The following is a 15,654-nucleotide window of genomic DNA, read 5'->3' on the forward strand; positions in this document are numbered from 1 at the left end:
CTTTTTGCGTTTGTATTTACTGCTTTCCCACATAAAGGATTTTTCTGCAGTTTAGTTGTGTCTTTATGGTAGATTCTCAAAAATAGAATTACTAGGTTTAAAGATATGAGCACTTTTGATATATGTTGCCAAATTGATTTCCAAAAAGATTGTACTAATGTACACTTCTTTTTATTTTCCTTAAATATTGGCACCTGAGCTAACATCTGTTGCTAATCTTTTTTTTTTTTCCCTTCTTCTTCTTCTCCCCAAAGCCCCCCAGTATATAATTGTATGTTCTAGTTGTGGGTCCTTCTGGTTGTGCTGTGTGGGACGCCACTTCAGCATGGCCTGATGAGCAGTGCCATGTCTACTCCCAGGATCTGAATCAGGGGAATCCTGGGCCACCCAAGCTGAGCTCGTGCACTTAACCACTTGGCCACAGGCCGTACATATCGTCTACAGAATGTGCAGATTTTCATTTCCCTGCAGCTTTACCAGCATAATTATTTTTTTACCCTTTCTAAGAGTGATAGATTAAAAATGTGTTCTTTGACTTTATTTTTTTTTAGTTTTGTAGAAGTGATATATGATTGCTGTAAACAATTCAAACAATATTGACAATACTGAAAATACAAAAAAAAAAAGAAAATGGAAATTCAGGCCACATAGAAATGACTACTGTTCATTCTTAAGCAAAAGATTCCTTCCAGATTTTTCTTTGCATGTACAGCCTTACAGTTTTACATAAATAATATCATACTGTTTTGTAGCTTTTCCTCCACTCAGCAATAAGTTATGAGTATCGTTTGATATAGATCTCGATTTCTCTCCTCCCCTCAAGAAAGGAATGCATATCCTCTGTAGAAAATTTAAGTTTGAGGCCAAAGCCCCAGAGTCATAAAGAATATTCATTTGCTGACCATTGTTTTACGTGCATATATTTCTTTTACGATCTTTGCAGAAAAGAATTAATTAATGGTTTAGGTCCCCTGCCCAAATATCTTTAACATTTCAACAATCCTGTGAATACTGCTTAAACATATTAAACCTGTTTTTTCTCTTACTGGGACATTTAAAGGAGCTTCAAAAAATAGCATTAATTATTTTGCTGCTGTAATCTCTTTGTAAATAGGTAAAAAGAATGGAATTGTGACCTTTTTATTCTGTGTTTATGAAATGTTCTTCTGGAAGAAAATATGCTCTGGCTTTTTTTTCTAGGTAAAATCATAAAATAAGAAAATTAGAGAACAGTGTTGGTATTCTGTTACATCTGCTAGCTGCTTCTTTTTTTTTTTTTTAAATTTTCTCCTGTATAAATGTTTCTGGAGTAGAGATATAAAGGAATATCCTGCCTTTGTGGGAGGTTGAGAGGGAATGGTAGCTAACATTTATTAAGCGCTTATGATTGTCAACACAAATAATCCATAACCAACCTATAAATGAAAATTTAGGTGAGTTTATCTGAGCCAAAATGTGAGGACCATGGCCCCGGGCCTTGCTTCCCGAAGGAAGGAAGGGCACCAAAGAAGTGGGGGGTACAGAATGGTTATATACCCTGAAAGAGAATGTTTCATGTATGATTGAAATGTCTCTTTTACAGCAGTCATGAGACTGCTCTGTCGGCACAGCAATTGATGGATGCAGCAGGTAGTAGGTCTGCTGTCTTGGTGGACACAACAGGGTGGCAGGTCTGTTGTCTCGAGCTGGGTGGTCACAGGTGAGCACAGCAGTCAGTTCCTGACCTAAGGAAAGGTGCTTATCCTTAAGGAAATGCCATTGTGTGGAGGGGAGTTGCACCTTTATCTTAAGGACATTTGTTCTTCCCATAGAAAGTGTTTAAAGCAGATATACAATGCATGCTCAATGGCCATGTCAGGCCCTTTTGGAAGAACAAAGTCAGGCCCAATTAGGTTTACGCCAGATGGCTTCCTCATATACTCCACTATATCCTATTCCTTGCCATTTCTGTTTGTCGTGATGTAATATAAATATTACAAGGTATTATTAAAGATTTCTTCACTATAAAACACACTTCTTGTATCCTTGCCTGCTTCTTCAAGTTTCACTATTTTAAATCAGATACTGTCTCCTTACAACAAATAGTTACTAGAACAGAAGACTCCATTACAGCAGTACTGATGCCACACACTTTAAGTAATGGATGGTAAATGAGTATGAAGGCTGTTAATGGTTTAGTGTAATTGTATTTCTGCCTCTAACAGGGCGTTGTAAGCAATGTATGCACTTGATCCTAGGAGAAATAGGATTTAAAACGGTGAGTGAAGAATCAAAAGACGTCTATTTTTAAAGGACTGTTCTGGCTACACCAGAAAGGATTTCAAGAGGAACAAGAGTAAAAGCAGTTAGAAAGCTGGAGGATTTTTCCAAATGAGACACTTAGTGACCAGAACTAGAGAATAACAGTGGGAAAATAGAGAAAGAGACAGATTTGAGAGAGGTAGAAGCAGAGACTCAATGCTGAGGCAGCATACCATGATGATTAACATGGGCACTTGAGTCTGGAGTGAAATCCTGGCCCCTTACTTACCAGTGCTTTGACTCTGAAGACATTACAGAAAATCACCAATGAAATGGGTGTTATAAGAGTCCCCATTTCACATAGGCTGTTGAAAGGATTGAGTGAGATAATGCACTTAAAGTGCTAGCATCATGCCTGGCACATGGTGTCCCAAGTATCAGCTTTTACCTGTTGTTGTTGTTGTTGTAATTTATCCAAGGTGGCTATCTGGAATTAATTTATAAAATATTCCACTTAAAATTATTCAACTCTTTCATCTAGCCCTCCTCTCAAAGCAAAACAAAAAAGATCTCCCTTATCCCTTAGTATTTGTTTTCTAAAGCTCGAGTGGAAAAATTGTTTAACAGATTTCCTTTATACAGCCTCATTTGATTTATCTAGTTATTTCTCACCTCCATTTTAATGTCACTAAGAAAAAAGACAGTTTGACCTCTACACTGTCTTGAAGGAAGAAGGATTTAACAAAAAAAAGAAAAGACTGAATTTCAGAGTGTCAAAGTTAGTTTATTTAGAATCATCTTTTGTATCACAGATTGGGTTCTTAAATAGCTTTTGGTGCAAAGGAAGGACTTGGTAGCTAGCTGATGTCTACTTTACTTTTCTCCTGTATGTATGAGGGTATATTGTAGAATCTGAAGCCCTAAATTCTAGGTACAAGAAAGAGGAAGCTCTGAAATCAAGGAGAGAGTGGGGGCAGCTGTTATTACCCCTCTACCTGTACAGGACTAGATCATATTGGGACATTTTTTTAGTACTTTGGATTGTGATAGGCAGTGTCTCAATGTCTTTTGCCCCTCCAGTATTCATTTAACACTTAACTAGGGTGTGTGATAAGGCCCTGGTTAACCCTTCCAGCCTCATCTCAATATAACACTTTGCCTGTTTAGATATTTTTGTAAAGGAAAGCTCTTCTCATCCTCCAGTGGAAGAAAATGCAAAATGAATAACCAGGTCCCATAAATGACCTTCAAATGAGATATTATATTTAATATTGGTTTTTAAATTATGATTCAAGAATGACTAGGATTTGAAAAAAATCTCTCTAGGACTAATCTGAGTAAATGTTCTGTTTTCCAGTGTGGTTTGAGAACAGTATCTTAAGGGTAAGCAAATATTTTACTCAAAGAAATTAATTGTAGTGCTGCCAGGTTCTAGGCAGTTAGAATATGATAAAATCCTGTTTAATACCGTTTTCTTAAATCTATTTTTAAATTTCTTTGATTCACGAGGTGCTGCGATTCCTAGAAATTATTGTGGGTTGAACCTCTCTTCATCTGATACATTGTAAACATTACTTTTCTGAGTAAATTACGTTATATCCCTCCAACTGGTTCAACAAGGGACACTTAGATTTGGCTTCCATTGGATATGTACATTTTTAGCCTAAGTTTTGGTATAGAGAATAGTAGTTCTAGACTAGCCATATTTTAAAGATGAGAAAATTAATCCCAGGAAGGTGATGACTGACTTCTCTGGTTGTCTAGTGGTCAAAGTGATGCTAGAGCTGTCTTCTCCCTCTTAACCTGTGTTCTTTCTGCTTCGGAGGCTACTGCTTCTCTAGGGGGACCCATAAGTATTTGAAAGGCTAAATAAATGAGATTTTAATATTTACAAGCATGAAATTGTCGTGCCAAATTATATCTCAAATACATGTTTATATTGACCTAGAGAAGAATAACATTGTTACCATTACAATTTATTATGATATTTTAAGTCACAACCCTATTGATTAAATTGTCCTCCTGATTATAGTGGCTTGCTTCTTATGTGGTTTGCTTTAAAATAATAATATTAAAGGTAGATGTGTGGATGCTCACAACGTAGCAAGCTTATTTGGTTTTATTATGGGTTTCAGAATTTCAGTTTCTGGAAAATGCTCCATTGTTCTCATGTTAACATTTAATCTTACTTGTATTTTATCTCTTCCCATAATTAAAATGGAAAGAGACAGTATACTTTGGGGATGGAGAGGCAATGCCACTAATAACTAGATGAATTTTGACACCAGGAAGAAGTTACTTGATTTCTGTCTCGATTTCTTTGCTGTGCTTCTTGCTAGAGAATGTTATGAGAAGAAAAGAATAGGCTGTTCAAAAGATAGGTACTCTTAAAAAAATTAAGCCGACCTTTTTGCATATTTTACACCACTGCTTTTGGAGTGCATGGGCTGATGAACAGACTGTGCAAAATGATAATATATAAGTGTATCTCCCATGTGATTAAACCGAGCTATAAAATTTAGCTGTGACTTTGAGAGTTTTCAAATCAGTTCTTAGGCATTTCTGGTGCTTTATTAAATTCATAACTTTGAACTATATGGTTTAATTTATCATGCTTTTAAACGTTCTCAAGAAGTCAAGATACAGAGGGTGCAGGTACATGTAAAGGAATTAGTCTAAAGGTTACTATTGGACTTTGACCGATAGTAACCTTTGTGTCAGCTTTCCAAGTATACTGCTACTTGGAAAATGGTACTGAACCCCTCTAGCGGCCAAAAGATTGTGCTTTTTTTTTTTAATTTTTTTAATAAAAAGGATTATTATAACAAAGTATTACTGTAGTATTTAAAAGAAGTAAACCTTGTTCTATGCAGGACATGTTCAGTAAATGTTTCACTAAACCAAAATGGCATTTTACGTTCATGCAAAACACGTTCAGGAATACTGCTTACAAACACACAAATTTGGAAAAGAAGGGGAGTTTTTTTGCCGAGCAATTTGTATGAGGGATCTTAAAGGAGACATGTTGAAAGGGGAAAATATTCCTGCAGTTACTGTATTTAAATTCCACATTATTAATTTTAGCTAGAATTTGGTGTTTTCAAAATACTATATTGGTGATTAGAGTTTCTAAGTAAGCTCAACTTCTTTTTTCTTGTGTAAGAGCAAGTGGAATTCAGAAAAAGCCAGCCTTTAAAGTATTACCTAAAATCGTATCAATGAGATTTTGAAAGCTTGTTACGATTTTTAAGAACATTTAACAGTATATCAGTTGTGACCATAAAATAATTTCTTCCCATTTTCATCCTTGCTCCCCGTACCCCACTCTGCCATCAAAAAGCAGATCTTATAAATTCAGGATGAGTGTTTTGCCTTCAAAGTAGACATCTTGAGAAGCCAAAATAGATGTATCAATAACATTGCCACTTTTCAAAATAGTTTTATAACTTTTCTTTTAGAATTATTTTTAGCCCCTATTAAAGTGTTTTTAAAATATTGACATCTTTGATGAGATTAGATTTTTGAGGGAAATCCAAAACTAAATCTGAGCCGTGTAGTGTGAATAAGAAAGGTAGTCAAGCTTAATTATGTAGTTTGAAGCGACTGTTTTAAAGTAATGAGACTTTAAATTTTTATTTTGGAACTCCGAAAAATGATATGCGATAGCTTCATTTTGTGGCTATATCATAAAATTATTCTAAAGGTTGTGGTAGGCCCGTCAGGAGTACTTTATGTAATGGCAGCATCACTGGCACAATTATAGACATTTCTAGAATGACTAGTTTTTAAACAGCGAGGACTCATTTGTGTTTGTATATGTATATTTGTTAAAGTTAAATTACTTATATTTAAAGTTATCTCAGTGCAGTTACTGACTGAAATAGTGACAAATGAATCTCCATTATTTAAATTGAATAACAATGGAATTGATATTCATGAGTATACTGTATTTTCTTTTTCCTTGGAATGATTTATATAATTTATAATGGAATGTATTGAAGTGAAACTTTATTAGGTAGAAATATAGCTACATTAATATTACTTGTGCCAGTGGATTGCCTATATTTCTTGAGTGAACTCAGACTGCTAATTACTGTTACAATAACCTTATTAATTATAAGAAAACTTTTTTCTATTAAGTATGTTTTCTAGTTTTATTGAGATATAATTGATGTATAATATTGTATTGGTTTAGGGTATACAGCATAATGATTTGATATGTGTGTATATTATGAAATGATTACCACAGTTAATTTAACATCCTTGGCCTCACAGTCACAAATTTTTTTCTTGTGATGATTAAGTATTTTATATTTAATTTTTTTCATGTAGTTTACTTTCTGTTTCAGACCGAATCTGGATATGGATCTGAATCCAGCTTGCGTCGACATGGCTCAATGGTGTCCCTAGTGTCTGGAGCAAGTGGTTATTCTGCAACATCCACCTCTTCATTCAAGGTTTGTTGTTATGAATGCTTTAAGTTAAGACAACATAAATTCGAGTTTAGTACTGAATGATAGTTTTTTAAAAGAACATTTGAAGTTGTTATAGAATAGTTTTTTAAGGGGTGAAATCATGACTCATAAAATGAATTTTTATTTTATTTCATTCATTGATGAGATAAGATATAAAAAAAAGTTTGGTTCAAAGGAGAATCTGAAGAATGCTGAAATTATTTTGCTGATAAATGCAAAACTGGTCAGTATCCACAGATTAGTAACCGGTGTTTCTCCACTGGACAAAGTTGATTTGCATCTCATGGACAAGAATCATTTACATTGTTCTCAGTTTTTTGCTACTTAAAGAGTTGTAAATTAATTCAAATGCAATGAAATCAAAGATTTCTCTATGGTCAGAGGACACCCTCTGCTAAGGGTTCTGTAGATGACACTCACCATTCCTTTGAAAGGACACTCAATAATATTTTTGCCCATTTCAAAGTCTTTCACAATTTTTCCTCACAATGTCTAATTTGAAAATATTAAATGTTATATTATCAAATTGTCAGGCTTACTGCTCTCTTATTTCCTCCAGGCTTATCACTATTAAGCCACTAATTAGTGAGTTTCAAGTCTATTCCTGGGAGTATTACATTGAACTTGGCAGCTCTCCCTATCCCATGCCCTTAGTAGTAACATGTAGACCTTAAAAGGTGATGAAATACCATAGGACTAAGTAAATTCTTGTTTTGTTAACTTAGATTACATCCACCTTTTTGTGTTTTGCAGAAAGGCCACAGTTTACGTGAGAAATTGGCTGAAATGGAAACATTTAGAGATATCCTGTGTAGACAAGTTGATACTCTGCAGAAGTACTTCGATGCCTGTGCTGATGCTGTCTCCAAGGATGAACTTCAAAGGGATAAAGGTTAATTAGGCTATTACCACTATTTTTTCTTGGAGAATGAATGGATTTAAAGCCTCTTGATCTTAAACAGTAATGTCTCTTAAGTGATAAAGGTAATTATGGTCACTTTTGCTGCAAGCCCCCAGTGTAACAGATTTCAGTGCCCATATAACTTTTGTACTTTAATAACATCCGAATTAGTCTGATCACCCATACCAGATACCACTGCATTTTTTTAAGTGATTTTTAAACACTATTCCATTAAAAAATATAGTATCTGTCGTCTTGGTAATATAGAGGGTTTCACATGATTATCTCTAGTAAATTTACCCCATCATGAGTCTTAGTGACAAGCATGTTTATGTTAAATCCTCCAGATTTGGAATCGATCTCTTCCTCCCTCTCTCTTCCTTCTCTTCCTCTCTTCACCTCTCTTTCTCTCCCTCTCTCTCCTTCCCTCCCTTCTTCTGGCCTTTTTCTCATAGTAGAAATCAGTAATGGAGCAAGTAATTCGTAGTGAGGTTTTTTTTGAGAGAGAGATCATCTTCAGTTAACTTAGTTTTAATGTGAGTTTTGAAGTTACTTTTTCTTTGTTACTGCTAAAGATTTTACTGATGTTGTTAACATCTGTTCTTCAGTTTTTCTCTTAAGGCAGCAATGAACTACTCATGGCAGTATTACTAAACAGCACTGAGTGCATTGCCAGTATAACTAGGTCACTTGACGTGGTTTCATTTCTTGGTTTTGCTGATTGTGTTTGATCTGAGTTCAAATTCTTTTAGTCTTTGTTCTTTGTTCCCTTTTTGGCTTTTTAGTTACAACTCTTTGTTATTCTGGTGGCTACTTCAGGGTTTGTAGGGTAGACATACTGTGGAGATACTGTCGGTTTGGTTCCAACCCACTGCAGTAAAGCAAATATCACAATAAAGTGAGTCACATGATTTTTTTAGTTTCCCAGTGCATATAAAAGTTATGTTTATACTCTATTGTAGTCTCTCAAGTGTGCAATAGCATTATGTCTAAAAAATATATACATACCTTAAATAAAAAATATTGCTAAAAAGTACTAACCATCATCTGAGCCTTCAGTGAGTAATCTCTTTTGCTGGTGGATGATCTTGTAAAAAATGCAATATGTGGGGCTGGCCTGGTGGTGTAGTGGTTAAGTTCGTACACTCCGCTTTGGTGACCCAGGGTTTGCTGGTTCGGATCCTGCGTGCAGCCCTACACACCACTCATCAAGCCATGCTGTGGCGGCATCCCACATAGAACAACTAGAAGGACATACAACTAGGATGTACAACTATATACTGGGACTTTGGGGAGAGGGAGAAAAAAGGAAAATTGGCAACAGATGTTAGCTCAGGGCCAATCTTCAAGGAAAAAAAAATGCAATATCTGCGAAGCACAATTAAGTGAAGTGCAATAAAATGAGGTATGCTTGTATGCACATTTAACTTACTACAGTCTACCTTCAAGTAATATACCACTTCACATATAGTGTAAGAGGAACCTTACAATAATGTATTTCCATTTCTCCCCACTACTGAGGCAAGACTCTTTGGCATTGATCCACATCAACAGTATATAGTATTTAAAGGAAAAACTGATGGTGGGAGGAATAGAAGTTGGGATGCAATGATAACCAGGTTGTGTAGAAGATTTGATTTTAAACTTTACTCATGTTTGAACAAATAGCAGCGGTGGCAGTCTAATGCATTAGTTTGCTAGAGTTGCCCTTAGAAAATACCACAGACTAGGTGGCTTAAACAATAGAAATTTATTTTCTTACAGTTCTGGAGGCTAGAAGTCTGAGATCAAGGTTTTGGCAAGGTTGGTTTCTTCTGAGGGCCATGAGGGAAGGATCTGTTCCTTGGCCTCTCTCCTTGGCTTATAGATGGCCATTTTCTCCCTATGACTTCACGTCATCTACCTTCTATAATTGTCTGTGTCCAGATTTCCTCTTCTTAGAAGGATACCAGTCATATTGGATTAGGACCCGCCCTAGTGACCTCATTTTAATTTGATTACCTGTGTAAAGACCCTGTCTCCAAATATAGCCACATTTAGAGGTTCTGGGGGCTAGGACATCAACATATAAATTTTGAGGGGGACACAGTTCAGCCTATAACAACTGATTTTCCTATAAATACTATTTTAAGAAATATTGATGCTTTTAAGAATACATGCTGGGAAAAGGTGAAATACATACCTGGACCGTAGTTTCCTACTTTAACTGTAGATCAGAGTTGCTGACCTGAGTCTAAGGATCTCTATAGATGCACACATTAAATTATCAGGACTGTCTCTAACTGAAAGAACTTTAAGAATCACTGTTCTTCATTAAGTGTGTCATTGAAATGATAACAGCAAACTCGCATTTTATTTTAGGTGTTCAGTGTGTTCATATACAATGTTTTATCAGAATTGCTAGTACGATAGTCTTAACCTGACCCCCACACTCCCATACACACTTCAGTAAAATTTAATTAACCCTTTAGGTCTAGATACCTGGAGATTACAGAAGTAGAAGACATTTTCTCTGACCTAAACATACTGTTTGATTTTAAAACAAGACATATATGCCACTTTAAAAGTAAAGGTTCATCTAATACTGCTTTTCTGTTCATCCAGTGGTTTCAAACCATGTCAGACATCCCTTAATGGTGCCTCAGGGATGGACAAGGGGTATTTGGGAAGGAAAGAAAGAAGGCCACTCTTTTAGCCAGAGCAGCTCATGTTTTCATCAGTTTTATATATTGAGTATTGGGCTAGAGAAAGAAGGTTGAAAATCCCTGTTTGGTGGTACGAGGCTATTGGATGGTTAGAGACAGTAAATTGAATCTCCAGTAACACAGAATAGATAGTAATGAGATGAGTGAAGCACAGACCTCTCAGCAGTAGTATTTAAAACAAGTTAATCAGAGTAGTATTGAGTCAAGGTCAAGATCTTCTCTGATGATGAGTACTGATTTAAAAACAGAGCAGTGTGCTGTGTCAATGAATTTCTTAGAATTGACAATATTTGCAAATGATTGATGAAAAATGAAGATCCACAGAATCTGGGAACCTGATTAATCTTGGGGTTGAGATGTCTGCAGAGGCTTCAATATGGAGATTAAAGTCTGTAGGAGTGGAAAAGAAAAAAGTCAGTTGGCTATTGATATCAGTTAGCTGGGTAGAAATGAATAGTAAATGTTAGTAGATAATAGCAGCTTATGATTTGAAAGAGTTGTTATAGATGAGTAGCAAAATCTTTAAGCGATGAAAAAAACGAAATAGCATAGTAATTAGAAAACGGCAGTACAGAATACAGGTATTTTCCATGGTGATTCCTACCATTTAGTCAAGGGAGGGAATAAGGAATAGGAGTGGGCTCTGCATCCATTGGAGAGAAAGCTAAAGTAGATGAAATGTTCCTTGTAGAGCCAAATTACTCCTGAGGTAAAGAGATGTAAGCAAGAAGTAAGACATCAGCTTAGAAGGAAGATTCCTTCCGTAGAAAGGGAGTTCCTCAAAAGATAATAAAATAAAGAAGCCTTAAAAAAGCTTGATAGAAAACAGAGAGTAAGATTGGGAGCTAAGGTTTAGAAAGTTAGATTAAAAGTGGAATACATAGTGCATGGGATTAAAGTATGTTAGGCAGTAGAAAAAGGGACAGTAATAGAAGGAAGAGGTCTGCAGAAGAACACAGGGGATTCTCTTTGTTCTGTAATTGTGCAAGTTGAAAGGGATGTCCAGGCACAGACACATTGGGATGAATAGAAGTCTATATCACAACTGCAAGTCATTGTCTTTCCCCTACATATCCAGAAATGGTAAATTTAAGAACTCTCAAGAGGCAAGCTAGAGTATCCTCTGCCTATATTAATCTCTTACAGTCTTGCTCAGCTCTTGGAGGCCTCTTGTAGAATTATGAAATTGCCCCAAGTAGGTAGGAAGACTAAGGGACAGAGTAATTCATATCTCAGTACCATCCCTTACATAAATAAAAATAGGTACAATTTTTTTATAATAATGTTTTGTATTTAAAGACATTCCACAGATATTTACTGGGCATACCTTGATAAGCACTGAAAATATAAAGATGAATAAGATCTTGTATTCACAGAATCCATAGTATATTGACTCAGTTGACCATAAGAATAAACTGGTTAATTTCTATTTCCTTTCATCCTAATATCCTTAAATTTATTTTGTTTAGTGGTAGAAGATGATGAAGATGACTTTCCTACAACACGTTCTGATGGCGACTTCTTGCATAATACCAATGGAAATAAGGAAAAGAGTAAGTAGTACATTTTTCCCCCTCAGCTGGATAAAATACACTTTCTAAAGTTGTATAATAACTAACTATGTAACAAGAATAATTATCTAATTGAGTAATTTTTAAAAAGCAGTGGAACTGCTGGAAAGTGGAAGTTTCTTCTAGGAAAAGAGAGGTAGGAAAAAAACATGTTCTGATATTAAATAATGATGGCTGCTCATTATCTAACAAAGACTCATTCTAAATTCCAGACATTGGCCCACTTATTTCAGCAGTATTTGGTAGAATCAGTTTCTACCACTGAAAAAGTGTATTTCTTAGAGGGAAAGCATTGCAGTGGAATTTGACCGTATCTTTAGAGTGTATTTCTCTTTAACATTGTTTTTCTCTCTCCATTTGATAAACTGGTGTTGAAAATATATAGTCAGTGTTATTAAAGGAAATTATTGAAATAGCTCTGATCTCACAGCACATTTATTTATAGAGCCCAGGAACAAGGTAGTTTGTTTCATAGAGCAGTTTATTAATTGTTGCTCTATTTAAAATGGCTAACTCAGTAGAAGGAATTCTGAACTGTTCATTAGAAACCTGTGTTTTGCAGCAACATAGATGAACCTGGAGGGCATGCCGCTAAGAGAAATAAGCCAAAGACAAATACCACATGGCATCACTTACGTGTAGAATCTTAAAAAAACAAAACCAGAAGTTTGTAATTGATGGTCAATCAATGCTCTTCTTTTTGACGTATCCTAAGAAAAAGCTGGGGTGGATTCCTAAAATTTTTTTAAGGTTATTATGCAGATGTAAGTCCTGGCCTTCTGCATTGGTAAGAGTTTCTAGAGATAGGGTCTTCCCTCCTCCTTCCTGGTACAGAGAGGGAGATACCTTTACGGATGGAGATTTCCCTTACAAATGTAAATGTCTCTTACAAAGGGTAAATTCTACTTTTCAGAGCTTCTCCCATGTCTACAGTATTTAAAAGTAACCAGCCCAAAATAATCTTCGTGCCAAGAAGACACATTTTGAGGTGGCCAATTCTGATCCCCCACAGTCCCGCCTTTGAAACTATAAGAAGTTTCATAGTCCAGAAGCTGAGTGGTAGATTGTTCCATCTCATTAAACACATTTCCTAGTCCTGATAATAGCTCAGTCCAGTTAAATTCATTTTAGAAGGCAGTGATGCCGGTGGACTCCAGAGTTAGGCCTGTGTTGTGGAAGCAAGCAATCAGATATTTAATAAGAAGTATTTCTCTGGAAATAAAAAGAAAAACAAGGTTAATGAATGGAGCAAATTATAAACCAGTTTCTGAACTCAGAGGACAGCCAGTTAAGATTTCTAGATGTCAGTGTTGAAGCATCTTTTTCAGCTTAAAATGTCTCTGATGAAATCATTGAGTGTACAGGTATCCTTTTGAGTGGCTTACACAGCAACAGACATGCTATTGTGGTGATCTCTCTTAAATTTGTATCAAGTTGTCCAGCTTCAGTTTGAAGGTCTTTAGGAACAAGAGTGGTTTCAGTTCTTAATGATTTCCAAAAAAAAATGAAAAAAATTTAAAACATTAGTTCAGAGATTTATAGCCATATATTTCGGGAAACTAGAAGAATTGAGGATCCAGTCCAGTTTACAGGTAGAAAACAGAGACCTCAAAGATGATTAACAGAACTAGGATCTAATATCCACAGTATATATAGTTTTTACTAAAACATAATTTTTCTCTCTAAAATCACTCTCATTTTTACCAAAGATAGCCAAATTAAGACTGATTGGTTTGTAAAGTAAGTCTAGTTTCAATAAATTCTGCCCAATTATTTACGTAAGTACAGCAAGAATAACAATTGATCAGATAGACTCTTTTAAACCTGCTTTCCTGGAACTTTTTATAAGGAATCTCAGATTGAACTTTAAAGGCCTTTTGAGGCCAGAAAAGCCAAGCCAAGGGCTTTGTCATCAGACTTTGCCTGCAATACCTACAGATTTGGGTGAGTTCCTCTCTTCTTTTGAGGTTCTTTGCACCTACCAGGTAAGTGACCTTCTTTACCTACCCAGTAAGGTTGTTGGGAACCCTGTAAACAAGGTACTAGACCAATATTTCCAAATGGCTTTATTTCATAAAGTCCAATCTTTGTTTCTCAAAAGCCGTCTGGTCATATCTGAGTTTATACCTGTTTCTCTCAAATACGACATTCTAGTCAAAGCTTTGGTAAGATAACCAATATTTCCAATTGTGTCTTGTTATAAGGAGAACGGATTCTTATTGAACTTATGCAAATAACTGTATCACCATGAAAATAGCAGTAATTACTCACTAAGAGTTTCCAAATTCTGGAGGGATAAGGTAGGGAGAAAAAGATAAATGTTTAACTTTGTTTACAACTGTATAATTTATCAAACTGTTATAAGTCATTGCTTACGAAAGAAAGTTTTTCATAAATCTGAAAAAACGTTTAGAAAATCAGCAATATTTCAAATGAAGCCATAAAAATTATAATTCTCCTGGGGCTGTCCTGGTGGCGTAGTGGTTAGGTTTGCAAGCTCCACTTAGGCAGCCTGAGGTTCACAGGTTCGGATCCTAGGCACGGACCTACACACCACTCATCAAGCCATGCTGTGGCAGTGTCCCATTTACAAAGTGAGGAAGATTGGCAACGGATGTTAGCTCAAGGACAATCTTCCTCAACCAAAAAAAAAAAACAAAAAGAGGAAGATTGGCAACGGATATTACCTCAGGGCCAATCTTCCTCACCAAAAAAAAAAATTTATACTGATCCTCATTAGTTCATTCAGTCCTGTGTAATTGACTTTTTATCTTAATCTTCTGTTAGCAGTGTTATGGGGTCATCTGTTTCTCCATTAGAGTTCTGTAATTTCTTACCCAGTTCAGTTTTATAATCTGCTAGCATCAGGGCTCAGATGCACTCTGTGCAGCTCTGTGTGACAGCTTTCTTCAGGGCTGTGAACCCCAACACAGTCCTCCATTCAAGGTCAAGATGAGGGAAATAGTTCAACAAGCAGTTGGTGATGGTGGCGTGCCCTGCCTGCGCAGCCAATGATTAGGGCCCTATTCCCCTTACTGTCTTGCCAGTCAGTGTCCTTCCCCCGCCTATGTCTATGTGCACATGCTCATACATTAATTGTCTAAATGAAGAATTTGGACCACAGGTCACTTTTCATCCCCCTTTAGCTCACAGATTTTTCATGTGAGAATATTTTAAATTTCATTATTTTAGTCAACTGTATCTGACTTTGTTAGAGTAGTCATATCTATAATAGGCTAGTAGTTGCAAACCAGTTGATTGTTGACCCTTGTAGGATTGATGTCAGGGTCATAGTCTTCAGCCATGTTTCTTCTTTATCATAGTAGACCAGCGAGGAGAGATTTAAACACAGTTCCCATCCTGTCTTCAGAAGAACTTGTCCATCACTTTTTTTCTGCCTTGTGTGTACCCACATATGGTCATTTGGAATATTTCATTTGGGGAAATGAAAAACTCCTCACCACAGAAACTGAAGATTCCCCCTCAGGGCCCGGCCCCGTGGCTACGTGGTTAAGTTCTTGCGCTCCACTTTGGCGGCCCAGGGTTTCACCAGCTCGGATCTGGGCGTGGACATGGCACCATTCATCAAGCCATGCTGAGGCAGCATCCCACATGCCACAACTAGATGGACCCACAACTAAAAATATACAAGTGTGTACCACAGGGCTTTGGGGGGAAAAGGAAAAAAAAAAAGATTCCCCCTTAGGTTGCCTACTATTCAAAATTTGTGAGAGTCTTAGGGCTGGCCCAGTGGTGCAGCA

At 36.2% G+C, this 15,654-nt stretch overlaps 1 protein-coding gene across 2 annotated transcripts in view; it reads left to right on the forward strand.

Annotated features, from left to right (window-relative positions):
- The window catches only part of CERT1 (ceramide transporter 1), a 109,821-nt gene that overhangs the window by 55,777 nt on the left and 38,390 nt on the right, over nucleotides 1–15,654 (forward strand). For both annotated transcript variants that reach the window (XM_046668632.1, XM_046668633.1), the window contains exons 4-6: nucleotides 6,591–6,698; nucleotides 7,470–7,608; nucleotides 11,792–11,875. In XM_046668632.1, the coding sequence (XP_046524588.1) occupies nucleotides 6,591–6,698; nucleotides 7,470–7,608; nucleotides 11,792–11,875 (331 nt within the window). The remainder of the gene's footprint in view (nucleotides 1–6,590; nucleotides 6,699–7,469; nucleotides 7,609–11,791; nucleotides 11,876–15,654) is intronic.

Source organism: Equus quagga, chromosome 7 (genome assembly GCF_021613505.1).
Source record: "Equus quagga isolate Etosha38 chromosome 7, UCLA_HA_Equagga_1.0, whole genome shotgun sequence".
NCBI lineage: Eukaryota > Metazoa > Chordata > Mammalia > Perissodactyla > Equidae > Equus > Equus quagga.